We start from the raw sequence: 16826 nt of genomic DNA, 5'->3' as shown, positions 1-16826 counted from the left end.
ACAAATGTTGTTCTTAAACTGTTTGACAATTTGCTCACACATTTGTTCACAACGTGGTGACCCTCGCCCCATCCTTCTTTGTGAATGACTGAGCATTTCATGGAAGTTGTTTTTATACCCAATCATGGCACCCACCAGTTCACCTATGGGATGTTCCAAATAAGTGCTTGATGAGCATTCCTCAACTTTCTCAGTCTTTTTTGCCACTTGTGCCAGCTTTTTTGAAACATGTTGCAGGCATCAAATTCCAAATGAGCTAATATTTGCAAAAAATTAAGTTTTCCAGTTCGAACATTAAATATCTTGTCTCTGCAGTCTATTCAATTGAATATAAGTATAAAGGGATTTGCAAATCATTGTATTTTGTTTTTATTTACGATTTACACAACGTACCAACTTCACGGGCTTTGGTTTTTGTGTTATAAATCTGCTCAGTACATCTATTTTTATTAATCTTTGAAAGGACCCAACTATTTAACTGCTTACATTTCCCACACATGATTTAATACATTCTGTTCTCAACTAAAAGGATATTATCTGGTCCAGCCACTGCAATCAGTAATGTTTTCTTTCAAGACGTGCCTTGTCTTCACAGTAGATGTGTTTCTTTTTCAACTCTGAGATATTAAATTGTGTTTGTAACAACTTTTTAGATTAATTGCTGTGTTTCAATTACAGATTTGTATTTAAAAGAATGTGGCGGTCCAATGTCTACCTATGTGCAGCGCTAAGAATGAGCATTGTGGTGTTAAAAAAATAAACAGTCCAGGGCCTCTCTCGGAAAGTGTATATAGCACGGCCTTTTCTGTGTCCATAAAGCCGTTTTAGGTGTAATCAAACATTATTTACCATCCATACATCCATTTTATACCACCTGACCCTCCCGGGTTTACAGGGGGTGCTGGAACCTATCCCAGCTACATTCGGGCGGTAGGCGGGGTGGCCCCTGGACAAGTTGCCACCTCATCGCAGGGCCAACACAGTCAACATTTACACATACATTCACACACACATTACTGTTTTTCAGTAATTTATTATTATTTACTAAGATTTAGGTCGAGTTCATGTCTGCCTGGTTTGGCCGTCAACTTAAAAAAAAAGGAAAATGCACAGGATTTAGTGGAAAAAACAGCTTTGATAGAAGGGCTAAAAAAAGAATAAATAACGCCTGCCCGAGAGGAACGGCCCTCGTGGAAAGCTCGTGATTATTATGCTGCATGACCCACTTTTGCCTACTCCGCCCCCACACCCCAACAAAATCACAGCTGGAAGATCAGATTAGATGTGCAATTGTACATTCAGATATTTTCTGATTGATTACTCTTTTTTTCCCCATCCATTTTCTACTGCTTCTCTCGTGTCTCGTGGTCGGCGGGGATGCTGGAGCCTATCCCAACTGTATCGCAGGACCAACACAGACCACATTCACACTCACATTTTTCATACACTTTAAAAAAAAATTAATACAACTGTTTTAAGCTACGCCTCAGACGTCTTTCAATTTTGTTGAAATTGTTGAAATTTCAGCATAAGCCCTACTGCGGACACACAATTTAGGATTCTTTCCGATTTCAGTACTTTTAGGGGGACTGACAGAATTCCGTCAGTACTACTGGGTATCGATACCTTTGTTGCTCTTGATGTCACATCCGGCTGCGAACTAGGCCGGATCAGACACTGCTAATGCTAATTTACACTGAATTTGCCGTAGTCATGCTACTAATTAGTAGGTATGTAAATCTCTGTGGTGGACAATTCCATTCACATCGCTATATTTAGGGTTACAATGCGATTAAAAAACGATATATGAAACGGAACCATTCCATCCGATTTGATTTAGTATATGAATGATTCGATGCAATTTTGATTTAATGTATAAACAATTCATTAAGATTCGATTCGTATGAATGATTCAATTCTATGGTTAACATTTGTTGATGGACACATTTTTTTTACACCGGAAATGAACAAACACTTTCCATCCTCTGCATATTTTCCTCGTGTTCGAGAATAAATAGTTAGGACTTTGGTAGCAAGCGGTCAGACTAGATCCGTCCAATGTAAGTCTATGAGCATTAAATTATGAAAACTTCAGATAAGCGGCCAAATGTCTTGTTCTGTTGAATGCCGTGAGAATAACAATAACCTTATGAATGAGACAAGCCATTGGCACATTCATCTTCAAATATAAAATACACATTATGTAAATGAGATCGGTAGGTTGTGAGTTCAAACCCCACCCGAGTCATACCAAAGACTATTAAAATGGGACCTATTGCCTCCCTGCTTGGCACTCAGCATAAAGGGTTGGAACTGGGGGTTAAATCACCAAAAATGATTCCCGGGGTGCGGCTAGCGCTGCTGCTCACTGCTCCCCTCATCTCCTCCCAAGGGGTGATCACGGTTGATGGATCAAATGCAGAGAATAATTTCGCCACACCTAGTGTGTGTGTGTGTGACAATCATTGGTACTTTAACTTTAAATGTGACATGCTTCCATTATTGTAACATTTTTAAAATATCATATATCCCCAAACAATGTTTTACAAAGTAAAAAGGAAAACATGTCAAATATCTTTCTTTTCCACAAGTCAACCGACGCCTACAGGTGGGCGGGACTTCCGGGACAAGGATGGGATGTGATGTGTGTTGTTGAGGTCAAAAGTCGGTTGAATGGTCCCGGAAAAAAGTGGGACATGGAGATTGAGCCCGTTGTGCGAAAACGTTGCATGTTGTGAAAAAAAGAAAGACAAACTGGGAATCTGACTAAACCTCCGTTATTTGAGATGTTACAATATTGGCAGAGAGCACAGCACGGGTAATTATTTGGCCGGCATCTATGACTCTTGCGTTGAATTAAAGATAAACTGTCTACTAAGTGCTGGTCTTGCGCGACACCCGGCCCATGTGTGTATTCTCATCTCCAGTTAGGGTGGCATAGCTCGGGTTCCAGGTTCGATTCCCGCTTCCACCATCCTAGTCACTGCCGTTGTGTCCTTGAGCAAGACACTTTAACCACCTGCTCCCAGTGCCACCCACAGTGGTTTAAATGTAACTTAGATATTGGGTGTCACTATGTAAATGCACTTTGAGTCACTAGAGAATAGCTCTATATAAAATATAATTCCCTTCACTTCAGTTATGTAAGTAACGTAACAGACAACCCTGGCTTTTGTGTTGTTTTAAAGACAAAAAACATCAACCGATTTCTAGCTCACCGCAATAACCGGTTTATTTGTTTACACTCAATTAACCCAAAGATTCACAGGTAGATATAATCGATTCAGTGGGATGTAACAGAAGTAGCCGGACCGGCCACTTCTCGAACCAGATATCAGGTCACTTTGGTTTATCGTTAACAACCCTACTAATTAGTATTATCGATTTTAGATTGCGATTTCAACACTTCCAAATTTGGTTGTGAAAACAAAACTTAGGTGCACGTTACATTTAAACAGCTAGTATGTAATAAGTACAATACTTACCGTATAATCACTTTGTAGGGCGCAACAAAAGACTATATTCTGCTTAATGGTAAATACTATTTCCTGCCTAGGCAACACACCGTGGCCTATACGCTACTGCCATCTTAAGTCGTGGAATTGCAACAGCACTTTATCCTTTTTTGTACGCTTAAATTTTCTAATGACTTGGTGCTCGACGAAGATTTTAGTCAAAATTGTACCCCGTTTTTTGATTATCGTCGCCGTTATCATACTGCCACACATTGCATGTGGCAAACTAGTCTGTTCGCAAAGTATAGCTTTTGCTTGCTTTCTTGGCCAAAAAAAACAACTTTGATTTAATACCAACAAGAAAAATTGTGCAAAAAGTATAGAATACTGTGATATTCAGTAATTCAAGTAATTTTTGCATAACAGGGGACATTTAAAAGCTGACGTGTGAAAACCCATGGAGTACATACAGCACAATAGGAATCGTATCAATGCCTTAGGGTGTTTTTAATATCAGTTCTCCTCTTCCTGGTTTCAGAGTTGTGCAGCAGTTTCCTGTTGGAGTAATGGATGCAAGGTAAGAACAACTGGATTTACATGGTTCTTGTCTCCTCCTAACGTTTTTTTGGACTGCCCATCCCGCTCAGTGGCTGACCCACTTCTCTGCTCAAAATGTGACGCATGGAATATAAGTGTGTGTGTGTTTTTGTGTGTGTGTGTGTGTGTGTGTGTGTGTGTGTGTGTGTGTGTGTGTGTGTGTGTGTGTGTGTGTGTGTGTGTGTGTGTGTGTGTGTGTGCGTGCGTGCGTGCGTGCGTGCGTGTGTGTGTGTGTGTGTGTGTTCATGCGTGCGTCATCTCTCATTATGTGCCATTAAACCCTACAAGGGTGACAGAAATCAAAAGCAAGGGAACAGAGACACTGTAAATAATTGCACGATAGATGCACTACTTTTGTTGTTCTTAACAAATCTATCAATAACGATTCTTACGCCTACAAAAACAGAGTGAAAGTAGTAGATGCACAAAATTGAAAAATAATCCCTAAATATTTTATCCCCCATCTATTTTCGGTTTACTGTACACCCATATTGCTATCTTGAGCGACAAGCCTGACAGGTTAACACATTTTTGTGAAGTAGGATTATTAATAATAAATATATATATTATATAATAACGCCTGCCTGAGGCAAATATATATCCATCCATCCATTTTCTACCGCTTATTCCCTTTCGGGGTCGCGGGGGGCGCTGGCGCCTATCTCAGTTACAATCGGGCGGAAGGCAGGGTACACCCTGGACAAGTCGCTACCTCATCGCAGGGCCAACACAGATAGACAGACAACATTCAAATATATATATATTTTCATATTTAGAGCAAATATTTTTAAATACGTTTTTTAACATAATTTGAGTCCCCAACTTGAAATGCCAGCCATTAAGTCATCGTACACATGTTTACAGAACTTATCTGTAGCCCAGAGGAAACTTCCAGTGTCAGGCCTTTGGCCGTCGCTGGTCACTAAAATACGGCCTCGATGTGGAAATGTTTCGTCACATCCTTGGTAATTCGTCTAAGTTAGCAATGGGCTTCCATGTGCTGAAACCTTAGGTGTTAGTTGTTTTGCTAAAGGGTGGTCGGGGCTCCAACCATGAGCCTTGTTGTTAAAATTCTGTGTTCCTAGCATTGCGTGTCACGCTGTGTCTCACGAATGTCATGTTGAGCTGATGATGTCAAAGATGAAGTAAAGCAACTACATAATTTCCACTTAACATGACAAGGACACCTGATGATAGCTGTCTTGTTAGTATTATATGGTGCGCTGGTACTGGTATGTTTCGCATCTCGTCTTTTAACATCACTCACGACAGAGGCTAACCCAATGTGAAAAAATGTTATTGATGAGGCATGGGTTGAAGATAAAGTCCATCAAAAAGTTGTTCTGCCAAACGTTTGTCAACTTTATTGCTGCGCTAAAAACTCAGTAGCACCAAGATTAGTTTTTGTGTTGTTAGCATTGTGACCCTTAACTTCGAAACTGAAATCCCACTTGGTAAATGTCTTTATTGATCACCACAAGATAATAGAAAAATCAGACCAATACTGCAGTGTGTGAAGCCAGTGTGATGTCATGCTCGCTTCAGCTCGCCTCTTTCGTCAAAGGCATCGAGGGACAGAAGTCTCTGAACCGAGTACATTCTTCAATACCACCACAGGAAGATGCTAGATTTGTTGCTGAATGTTTTTAGTAAAAAGAACATCTATAGAAGACCGTAGACACTTGAAAAAATCTTAAAACATTCAAAAAGGCGCTAACATTTTAAATATGACAAAATGATTAAATTGAAAAAAAAAAAAAAGTCTATATATATATATATATATACCTGTGTATATGTATATATATATATATATATATATATATATATATATATATATATATATATCATATACGTGTGTATATAATACAGTCAAGAAAATAAGTATTTGAACACCCTGCTATTTTGCAAGTTCTCCCACTTAGAAATCATGGAGGGGTCTAAAATGTTCATGGTAGGTGCATGTCCACTGTATGAGAGATAACCTAAAAAGAAAAATCCAGAAATCACAATCTATGATTTTGTTACTGTGTTTTTGATAGGTGCCGTCTGAAATTCAACTATTTCTTTTATTTATATATATAATAAAATAAATAAATATATATATATATGTATATATATAGCTAGAATTCACTGAAAGTTGAGTATTTCATACACACATATATATATATATATATATATATATATATATATATATATGTATATGTATGTATGTATGTATGTATGTATGTATGAAATATATATGAAATACTCGAGTTGGTGAATTGGCTGTAAATATACACCCCTCCCCTCTTAACCACGCCCCCAAACCACGCCTCTGCCCCACCCCCGACCACGCCCCCCACCTCTCGAAATCGTAGGTCTCAAGGTTGGAAAGTATGGTACGTATGTATTAGGGGTGTGGGAAAAAATCGATTCGAATACGAATCCCGATTCTCACGTTGTGCGATTCAGAATCCATTCCCATTTTTTTTAAAAACCGATTAAAAAAACAACTATTTTTTTTAATGTATTTATTTATTTTTTTAATCAATCCAACAAAACAATACACAGCAATACCATAACAACGCAATCCAATCCCAAAACCAAACCTGACCCAGCAACACTCAGAACTGCAATGAACAGAGCAATTGAGAAGACACAAACACGACACAGAACAAACAGAAAATAGTGAAACAAAAATGAATATTATCAACAACTGTATCAATATTAGTTATAATTTCAGCATAGCAGTGATTAAAAATCCCTCATTGACATTATCATTAGACATTTATAAAAATAAAAAAAAAAGAACAATAGTGTCACAGGGGCTTACACTTGCATCGCATCTCATAAGCTTGACAACAAACTGTGTCCAATATTTTCACAAAGATAAAATAAGTCATATTTGTGGTTTTTTTAATAGTTAAGCAAATTTACATTATTGCAATCAGTTGATAAAACATTGTCCTTTACAATTAAAAAAATATATTTTTTTAAATCTACTACTCCCTCAATCAGGAGATGATTGAGGGAACCCCTCATGAAACAGTTCTGTAGAGATGAAGTAGTCTTGTGATTTTTTCCCACACCTACATATTGCGCTCTACCATGGTATCGAGCACTATTCTCTGGATAATCCAATCAAGACATATATGTGTATATATATATATGTATGTATATATATATATATATGTATGTGTATATATATGTATATATATATATGTATATATATATATATATATATATATATATATATATATATATATATATATATATATATATATATATATGTATGTATATATGTAAATACATATATGCATATATGTATATAGCTCGGTTGGTAGAGTGGCCGTGCTAGCAACTTGAGGGTTGCAGGTTCGATTCCCGCCTGTGCCATCCTAGTTACTGCCGTTGTGTCCTTGGGCAAGACACTTTACCTTCCTGCTCCCAGTGCCACCCACACTGGTTTAAAATGTAACTTAGATATTGGGTGTCACTATGTAAAGCGCTTTGAGTCACTTGAGAAAAGCGCTATATAAATATATATATATATATATATATATATATATATATATATATATATATATATATATATATATACAGTACAGGCCAAAGTTTTGGACACACCTTCTTATTTCAATGTGTTTTCTTTATTTTCATGAGTATTTACATTGTAGATTGTCACTGAAGGCATCAAAACTATGACACCTTTGAAAAAAAAACCTTTCAAGTGACTACCTCTTGAAGCCAATTGAGAGAATAGTAAGAGTGTGCACAACTGTAATCAGAGCAAAGGGTGGTTATTTTGAAGAAACATTAGAAAGATAACATCATTACCAAAGGGGGGAGATGATCTTTAGATACATTGCATTGTTGAACGTCCATCTTGTCTTTTGATCCTGACTACACTCTATATTGCCGTTTTAACTCTTAAGTCTAGATTTTTGTGATTTGTAATATTCAAGGCTATGTGTGTGTGTGTAAATTTTGCTCCCATGTGATTTTCTTCTCTGAAAGGACTGTTTGAGTGGTGAAAAAAAGAGAAAGTGATCATGTGCATGGAAACAGGAACACTTGGTACTTATAATATGTACATTTACTTTCATTGGGCCATTTCTAAGTAACTTCAGCCTTCCTGTGAGTAACATTTAATGGCTGTTAATCCCGTTCAGACCTGTCAAAGCACTTTGACACAAATTATGTTTTGGAGCGATAGAAGAGGAAAAAAAGATGAATACTGCATGACTTCAGACATTAATATTCTAAAATATTGAGGTTCAGTCTAACGCAGGGGTGTCAAACGTACGGCCGGCGGGATGAGTTTGCTAAGTATAAAAATGAGCTGAAAATTTTGAATGAAAGAAACAGTTGTTCTATATGTGTCCACCGGATGTCAGAATAGCAATTCTTTATATCTTTGTAGATGATGCTACATATGTAAAAATAAATAAATAAATAAACCACATGACGTTACTGCACCAGTCAAGGAAAATGAGAAAACTAAATAACATACTGAAATTTGATTCTGATATTATTTTTTCATCATGATGGATTGAAAATTAACACCAAGTTGAGACACTTGTGATTTAGGGCTATATAAATAAACATTGATTGATTGATTAATTGACTGAGGAAAATTATCACGTTATTTATTCAGAAAGTATAAATAACGACAAATAAATGTAGAATACTATTAACCGCAATATGTAAGTGTAAAAAAAAATCAACAATATTGTGATTTGTACACTTTCAGAATGTGCTTGTTCTATTTTTAAATGAAGAAAACAATCTAAAGTTGTCTTTACTTTTAAGTTATCGTGCCGTGATTTGACCAGTCTGGCCAACTTAAAGAGTATATTTTTCTCCATGTGGCCCCCAAACTAAAATGAGTTTGACACCCCTGGGCTAACGTCACAAACAAATGCACCACAAGACAATGTTTCACTATTTAGTTAAAAATCTGAAGAAACTGGACTCAACTATGACTCTTTATTGGTATGCTCAAAATAATGGTATTTTTTTTAGGTTAATTTAAGTAATTTACTACGATTGATGCACAAGTATAATTAATCTGATTAAAACATTTAATCATTTGACAGCACTCATTTTTAAAACTAGTTCGCCATGCCGCAGCCTTTTCCACAAGTGATTTGCTAAACAGTGCTTACATTAAAGGGTGCAATCGCGTAATCTGTGGCCTGTTTTCATTTTTTTTTTGCTCAAATTACAGACCACTATTGAGGTAGTTCTTGTGCTTGTCATGTGTTTAGACACGACCATGAACTCAAAGCCTCACAGTAGTTCCTGCTGTTGTAGCAGAGGGGGGGGCGCTTCTTCGCTAACTCTCGGTTGGAAGGGGCGGAGCTTGTAGCCTCCACCATGTCATAGGCTTGGAAGAGTCTGTAAGCGCGAGAGGAAATGCGGCAGAAGGAGAGAGCAGATGAACAGAAGTCTGACGAGAGGGATGCTCTGACTTCATCACTTTGCTCTCCCCTTTGTCTGTCCTGCAGTTTTTTATCCTTCTGCTCCAAAGCCGAATCTTCTCATGGTTTTGCCTCCTCTCCTTTTCCACACACTTCAGTTTGATCCATCTTCCACCCCGGCATGCCCGTGCTGGAGGGGCTGTGGAGTCCAGATCTCAGGCTTGGTATCGAAGGTGGAGGCTGCCCGGATGATGACGCCCCTCGCTCCCCGGTCTGGGGGACCTTGAGGACCCCGCCGGTCACCTGCGGGGGCTTGTCTCTGGCCCTGGAGCTCCCGGCGCTCATACGGCAGCTACGGGCAGCGTGGCGGGCGCGCAAAGGACGACGACCTCGGCAGCCGGAGAGATGTCAGGATGGTGCTTGGGTGGAAGCTGGAAGTGAAGAAGCAGAAGAGGAGGTGAAGCATGACCAGGAAGACAGGAGCGCACATCTGCAAGGTAAAATAGTAATGCCTGTCTTTTGTTTAAAACTTTCTGTCGCACTTTTGTTTGCCATGTTTATTTTATAAGCTTTGGCCTTGTTGTGTTCGCTGCACAAAAGTTTTAATTAATGCATGCATTCTCTTAACCAAAACACAGACTACAAAAGGCACATTTTCAGGTCAATAATGTTTTGTTTACAGAAGTGAGAGACCCTTTTCTACAATTGCTAGCATTTAGAACAGGCGTCTCAAACTCAATTTACCTGGGGGCCACTGGACGCAGAGTCTGGGTGAGGCTGGGCCGCAAGAAAAGATTTCTTGAAAAAAATGTTGCATACTCCTCAGCATGTCTAGTTGTATAATGACGTTTCAAATTGTATTCCTTGTGCACCGCAACTTTCTCTGTGCAAATAAGACACGTCGGGGTGCCCCTGCGCTCAACAAAGAAATATTGCATCTCCCACTTTTCCTGGAATTGTCTTTGCACCTCACTAACCTTTCTTTCACTGCAGGCTTTGAAAAAGACATGTTTGGGGTTGTGGAATATATTTGTATTTAGCCCACGCACAGAGAATAATGTTATTTCCGCAATGTGTGTCGCTCCGCTTTTCCTCCCTACAGCAACACGGCGGTCGGTGGAATACCAAGCGCAAAAAAGTGACTGCTCCCGAAGTGTTATCTGGCGTCATATAGAAATATATGTCGTGTTCATCTTGTGAGGCAATGCAAATTAAACAATAATTAAAAAAAAAATAAAAATTTGAATTGGTCCGGGTTATCAGGGACTGTTATTACTGACGGACGGGTGTTGCGGTGTGACTGCAGCCAGGCACGTAAGAAAACCCTGTTCTCCATGGTAACGTCTCTTTTGCTTTTGCTCATTTGCCGCTTTTCCACTAACACAGATGTAGGCAACCCAGAACGTTGAAAGAGCCATTTTGGACCCAAATAACACAACGCTGTCAAACGCCATTAAAATAAAACTTGTGGGCCGCACTAACATTAAACTTTCATATTAAGGTTGGGGCTGCAAAATAACATCTCACGGGCCGCAATTGGCCCGCGGGCCTTGTGTCTGAGACCCCTGAGTTAGAAGATGTGTGCTTGACAATATCTCCTTGAAAATGGAGGTTACCATACAGCACAAAGAAAAACTTTTGATTTTTGTATGATTGGACATTTGGAAAGGAGTTACTAAGGAAAACCGATGTAGCGCTGTATTAGATGTTTCTAATGCGATGGGAGAATGTCATATTGAACAAAATAATGTGGCTTCTCCCATAGCTTGTGTTGTTTTCTTCTAGAAGTGAACGAGTTGAGACTGTATCAACAGAAATTTTTAGCATTTAGTGCAATTTTTGCAGTTAACTTTGAGAGCTACCTAAATAATTTCAACCAGACTAAAGCAACCTTGATTGTTGAATGAAACCAAATGTAAGCAAGTTTTTGACAACCTAACAGACCGCTAACCTTTTTCAGAACTCAACCAAAACGATGTAGTTGAGTTTGATACTTCGTGGTGAATGTGCAGCATTATTAAAGACAACTGTGATAGACGCGCAGAGCCCCATTTGCATTCTGGGGGCGGAAGGGAAATTCTGTTGTGACCTACGTTCCCTCTTAGGTGCGTGCCTGCGCAAATGCGCATCGCTCACACGCCCTGTGCTCACAGCAAATCTATGTTGCACACAAAATCAAATCCTATCTGAATAATTAACAAAATAAACAGATAACAATTTATTCTGTATGATTTTGCAATGCAGTTGTGAGTAACAGGTGACGAAAAGCGGCCACAACAGAGAAAACAATGTTCGTCAACACTGTTAAATTATTACGTCTGTAGAAATACTTTAAAGAGGGCAGAAATTCCATCCATCACTTTTTGGAGCAAAAGTGTTTGTTGGCCATAACCACAACAAAAACACAGTAAAAAAAAACAAAAAAACTTTTATCTACCAAAACTGGTCATTGTTTGCCGAACAAACCAGGTTTAAACCAAATCTTAGTCATTTGTCATATTGACAGCAGCCAATCTCTCTCTCTCCCTCTCTCTCTCTCTCTCTCTCTCTTTCTCTCTCTCTCTCTCTCTCTCGCTCTCTCTCTCGCTCTCTCTCTCTTTCTCTCCCTTGCAACAACTCACGCACTCACCGAACTTTGCCAGTGATGCATTTACGGCCACACAAAAAGTAGAATAACTCTAACACCACTCAAATTTCCAATTCCAGATCGTTACACTATGACTCCCCAAACAGATGTGCTTATTCTAGTGTCATTTATATTAATCATGGAACGTTGTTACTAGATTACATTTAGTAAATTACATCACATGGACAAAGATAAGACCTTTTGGAGGAAAGTTCTGTTTTCAGATGAAACAAAAATTGAGCTGTTTGGCCACAATACCCAGCAATATGTTTGGAGGAGAAAAGGTGAGGCCTTTAATCCCAGGAACACCATTTCTACCGTCACGCATGGTGGTGGTGGTATTATGCTCTGGGCCTGTTTTGGGACGGCGTGGCGCAGTGGGAGAATGGCCGTGTGCAACCCGAGGGTCCCTGGTTCAAGCCCCACCTAGTACCAACCTCGTCACGTCCGTTGTGTCCTGAGCAAGATACTTCACCCTTGCTCCTGATGGGTGCTGGTTAGCGCCTTGCATGGCAGCTCCCTCCATCAGTGTGTGAATGGGTAAATGTGGAAGTAGTGTCAAAGCGCTTTGAGTACCTTGAAGGTAGAAAAGCACTATACAAGCACAACCCATTTATTTATTTATCATTTATTTTGCTGCCAATGGAACTGGTGCTTTACAGGCAGTAAATGGGACAATGAAAAAGGAGGATAACCTCCAAATTCTTCTGGACAACCTAAAATCATCAGCCCGGAGGTAGGGTCTTGGGCGCAGTTGGGTGTTTCAGCTGGACAATGACCCCAAACACACGTCAAAAGTGGTAAAGGAATGCCTAAATCAAGCTAGAATTAAAGTTTTAGCTGACTTAAACGTGCGGACAATGCTGAAGAAACAAGTCCATGTCAGAAAACCATCAAATTTAGCTGAACTTCACCAATTTTGTCAAGAGCAGTGGTCCAAAATTCAACCTGAAGCTTGCCAGAAGCTTGTGGATGGCTACAAAGAGCGCCTTATTGCAGTGAAACTTGCCAAGGGACATGTAACCCAATTTTAACACTGCTGTATGTATACTTTTGACCCAGCAGATTTGGTCACAGTAGACCCATAATAAATTCCATCCAATTTTCTACCGCTTGTCCCTTTTGGGGTTCATAAAAGAACCAAACTTCATGAATGTTTTTGTGACCAACAAGTATGTGCTCCAATCACTCTATCACAAAAAAAAAGAGTTGTAGAAATTATTGGAAACTCAAGACAGCCATGACATTATGTTCTTTACAAGTGTATGTACAACTTTTGACCACGACTGTATATTAAACGGAACTAAATGTGATCTCTGAAAGGACTACGAATTGTTTCCAAAGCTGGACCCCCACTTAAACATAAAACACTATAGCACACAGCTCATGAAAAACAGGATTTTTTTTTGTTATATTCATTTAAGTGGGCCAAATCACTTATATTAGAAGAAAACATTGAATAAAAATGACTGGTGTCATTTGATTATTAAAATACAACTTTTAACTTGTTATTAAGTCAGCTTTAGGACAGGTGTGTTGTGTGTCTGATGTTGCTCACATGTGCTCCACTGAATGCTCAGTAGGTTTTTGCGTTTGCTCACACACATGAACAACTAGAGGGAACATTGGTTGTGACTAAAGGCGTTAAAAAGCATGACTATTTCTGCCTAATATTCAGCTCTTCAGTACATATTAATTGCTGATTTATTGTTTCCTATAAATGGGCAATATCTTTTTTTGCAGATTCCAGCAAGTTAACGAACAACAATATTGTATAGTGGAGAGATCTTGAACTCGCTGACGAAGTAGTGACTCACTCTCCAGGGGAATTACCTGCATTGACTCATTTCTAACCTTAGTTATAAGGACACCCGGGTGGAATAGGTGCACACAGTGGGCTGAGTTTCCTGTCAGCGTCGCAACCGCATTGACCCCCAAGCCGACCCAAGTTCATGTGACGGACTGGTTGTGCAACATGACCCCGCTGAACAAATAGTGCTGCTATTGATAGATGCATTTGAAAGGTTATCAAGGGCTCGAAATGACTAACTTTTTTGATCAAAAATATGACTACTTAATTGCATTTTGTGGGTACTTTTTTTTGGGCAGCTTGGTGGAACAGGGGTTAGTGCAGGGGTGTCGAACACGATTATCGTATTTTTCGGATTATAAGTCGCAGTTTTTTTCATTTCTGGCCGGGGGTGCGACATATACTCCGGAGCGACTTATGTGTGAAATTATTAACACATTACCGTAAAATATTAAATAATATTATTTATCTCATTCGCGGAAGAAACGAAGAAAATGTCAGCAGTCGTCACACACACGTCAGCAATTATTAACACATTACCGTTGGTTATTTATGCGTCATATAACGTACACTTATTCAGCCTGTTGTTCACTATTCTTTATTTATTTAAAATTGCCTTTCAAATGTCTATTCTTGGTGTTGGATTTTATCAAATAAATTTCCGGGACATTGAGTCCGAGTGGACCATGTTCCGAACCTCTATTGTCGAGGCGGCTGATTGGAGCTGTGGCCGCAAGGTTGTTGGTGCCTGTCGTGGCGGTAATCCCAGAACCCGTTGGTGGACACCTGCAGTGAGGGATGCCGTCAAGCTGAAGAAGGAGTCCTATCGGGTTCTTTTGGCTCATAGGACTCCGGAGGCAGTGGACGGGTACCGACGGGCCAAGCGGTGTGCAGCTTTAGCGGTCGCGGAGGCAAAAACTCGGACATGGGAAGAGTTCGGGGAAGCCATGGAAAACGACTTCCGGACGGCTTCGAAGCGATTCTGGACCACCATACGGCGCCTCAGGAAGGGGAAGCAGTGCACTATCAACACCGTGTATGGTGCGGATGGTGTTCTGCTGACTTCGACTGCGGATGTTGTGGATCGGTGGAGGGAATACTTCGAAGACCTCCTCAATCCCACCAACACGTCTTTCTTTGAGGAAGCGGTGCCTGGGGAATCTGTAGTGGACTCTCCTATTTCTGGGGCTGAGGTCGCTGAGGTAGTTAAAAAGCTCCTCGGCGGCAAGGCCCCGGGGGTGGATGAGATCCGCCCGGAGTTCCTTAAGGCTCTGGATGCTGTGGGGCTGTCTTGGTTGACAAGACTCTGCAGCATCGCGTGGACATCGGGGGCGGTACCTCTGGATTGGCAGACCGGGGTGGTGGTCCCTCTCTTTAAGAAGGGGGACCGGAGGGTGTGTTCCAACTATCGTGGGATCACACTCCTCAGCCTTCCCGGAAAGGTTTATTCAGGTGTACTGGAGAGGAGGCTTCGCCGGATAGTCGAACCTCGGATTCAGGAGGAACAGTGTGGTTTTCGTCCTGGTCGTGGAACTGTGGACCAGCTCTATACTCTCGGCAGGGTTCTTGAGGGTGCATGGGAGTTTGCCCAACCAGTCTACATGTGCTTTGTGGACTTGGAGAAGGCATTCGACCGTGTCCCTCGGGAAGTCCTGTGGGGAGTGCTCAGAGAGTATGGGGTATCGGAATGTCTTATTGTGGCAGTCCGCTCCCTGTATGATCAGTGTCAGAGCTTGGTCCGCATTGCTGGCAGTAAGTCGGACACGTTTCCAGTGAAGGTTGGACTCCGCCAAGGCTGTCCTTTGTCACCGATTCTGTTCATAACTTTTATGGACAGAATTTCTAGGCACAGTCAAGGCGTTGAGGGGTTCCGGTTTGATGGCCACGGGATTAGGTCTCTGCTTTTTGCAGATGATGTAGTCCTGATGGCTTCATCTGGCCGGGATCTTCAGCTCTCACTGGATCGGTTCGCAGCCGAGTGTGAAGCGACCGGAATGAGAATCAGCACCTCCAAGTCCGAGTCCATGGTTCTCGCCCGGAAAAGGGTGGAGTGCCATCTCCGGGTTGGGGAGGAGACCCTGCCCCAAGTGGAGGAGTTCAAGTACCTAGGAGTCTTGTTCACGAGTGGGGGAAGAGTGGATCGTGAGATCGACAGGCGGATCGGTGCGGCGTCTTCAGTAATGTGGACGTTGTATCGATCCGTTGTGGTGAAGAAGGAGCTGAGCCGGAAGGCAAAGCTCTCAATTTACCGGTCGATCTACGTTCCCATCCTCACCTATGGTCATGAGCTTTGGGTCATGACCGAAAGGATAAGATCACGGGTACAAGCGGCCGAAATGAGTTTCCTCCGCCGGGTGGCGGGGCTCTCCCTTAGAGATAGGGTGAGAAGCTCTGCCATCCGGGAGGAGCTCAACGTAAAGCCGCTGCTCCTCCACATCGAGAGGAGCCAGATGAGGTGGTTCGGGCATCTGGTCAGGATGCCACCCGAACGCCTCCCTAGGGATGTGTTTAGGGCACGTCCAGCTGGTAGGAGGCCACGGGGAAGACCCAGGACACGTTGGAAAGACTATGTCTCCCGGCTGGCCTGGGAACGCCTCGGGATCCCCCGGGAAGAGCTAGACGAAGTGGCTGGAGATAGGGAAGTCTGGGCTTCCCTGCTTAGGCTGTTGCCCCCGCGACCCGACCTCGGATAAGCGGAAGATGATGGATGGATGGATGGAAATTTCCCTCCAAAATGCGATTTATACTCCAGTGTGACATATATATGTTTTTTTCCTTCTTTATTATGCATTTTCCGCAGGTGCGACGTATACTCCGGAGCGATTTATAATCCGAAAAATACGGTACACTGAGGGCAACATTGCAGTTATGGCTGCCCTAAGGGGGCTGCTTGTAACCTTATACAGTATAATTTATGACTATACCGGTAAATGTAT

General features: G+C 41.1%; 1 protein-coding gene across 8 annotated transcripts in view; it reads left to right on the top strand.

Moving 5' to 3' along the window:
- Nucleotides 1-16826, top strand: part of LOC133552993 (cAMP-specific 3',5'-cyclic phosphodiesterase 7B-like) — a 135822-nt gene that overhangs the window by 7274 nt on the left and 111722 nt on the right. For 4 of the 8 annotated variants that reach the window (XM_061900693.1, XM_061900694.1, XM_061900695.1 and 1 more), the window contains 2 exons: nt 3994-4032; nt 9613-9951. In XM_061900693.1, coding sequence (XP_061756677.1) covers nt 9636-9951 — 316 coding nt within the window. In that variant the 5' untranslated portion in view covers nt 3994-4032; nt 9613-9635. Of the gene's footprint in view, nt 1-3993; nt 4033-9415; nt 9952-16826 lie in introns of those variants that run through there. The other 4 variants (XM_061900700.1, XM_061900699.1, XM_061900697.1 and 1 more) reach the window with 3 other exon arrangements.

Source organism: Nerophis ophidion, linkage group LG05 (genome assembly GCF_033978795.1).
Source record: "Nerophis ophidion isolate RoL-2023_Sa linkage group LG05, RoL_Noph_v1.0, whole genome shotgun sequence".
In the NCBI taxonomy this organism is placed as follows: domain Eukaryota; kingdom Metazoa; phylum Chordata; class Actinopteri; order Syngnathiformes; family Syngnathidae; genus Nerophis; species Nerophis ophidion.
This window is presented reverse-complemented; position numbering and strand designations above follow the sequence as displayed.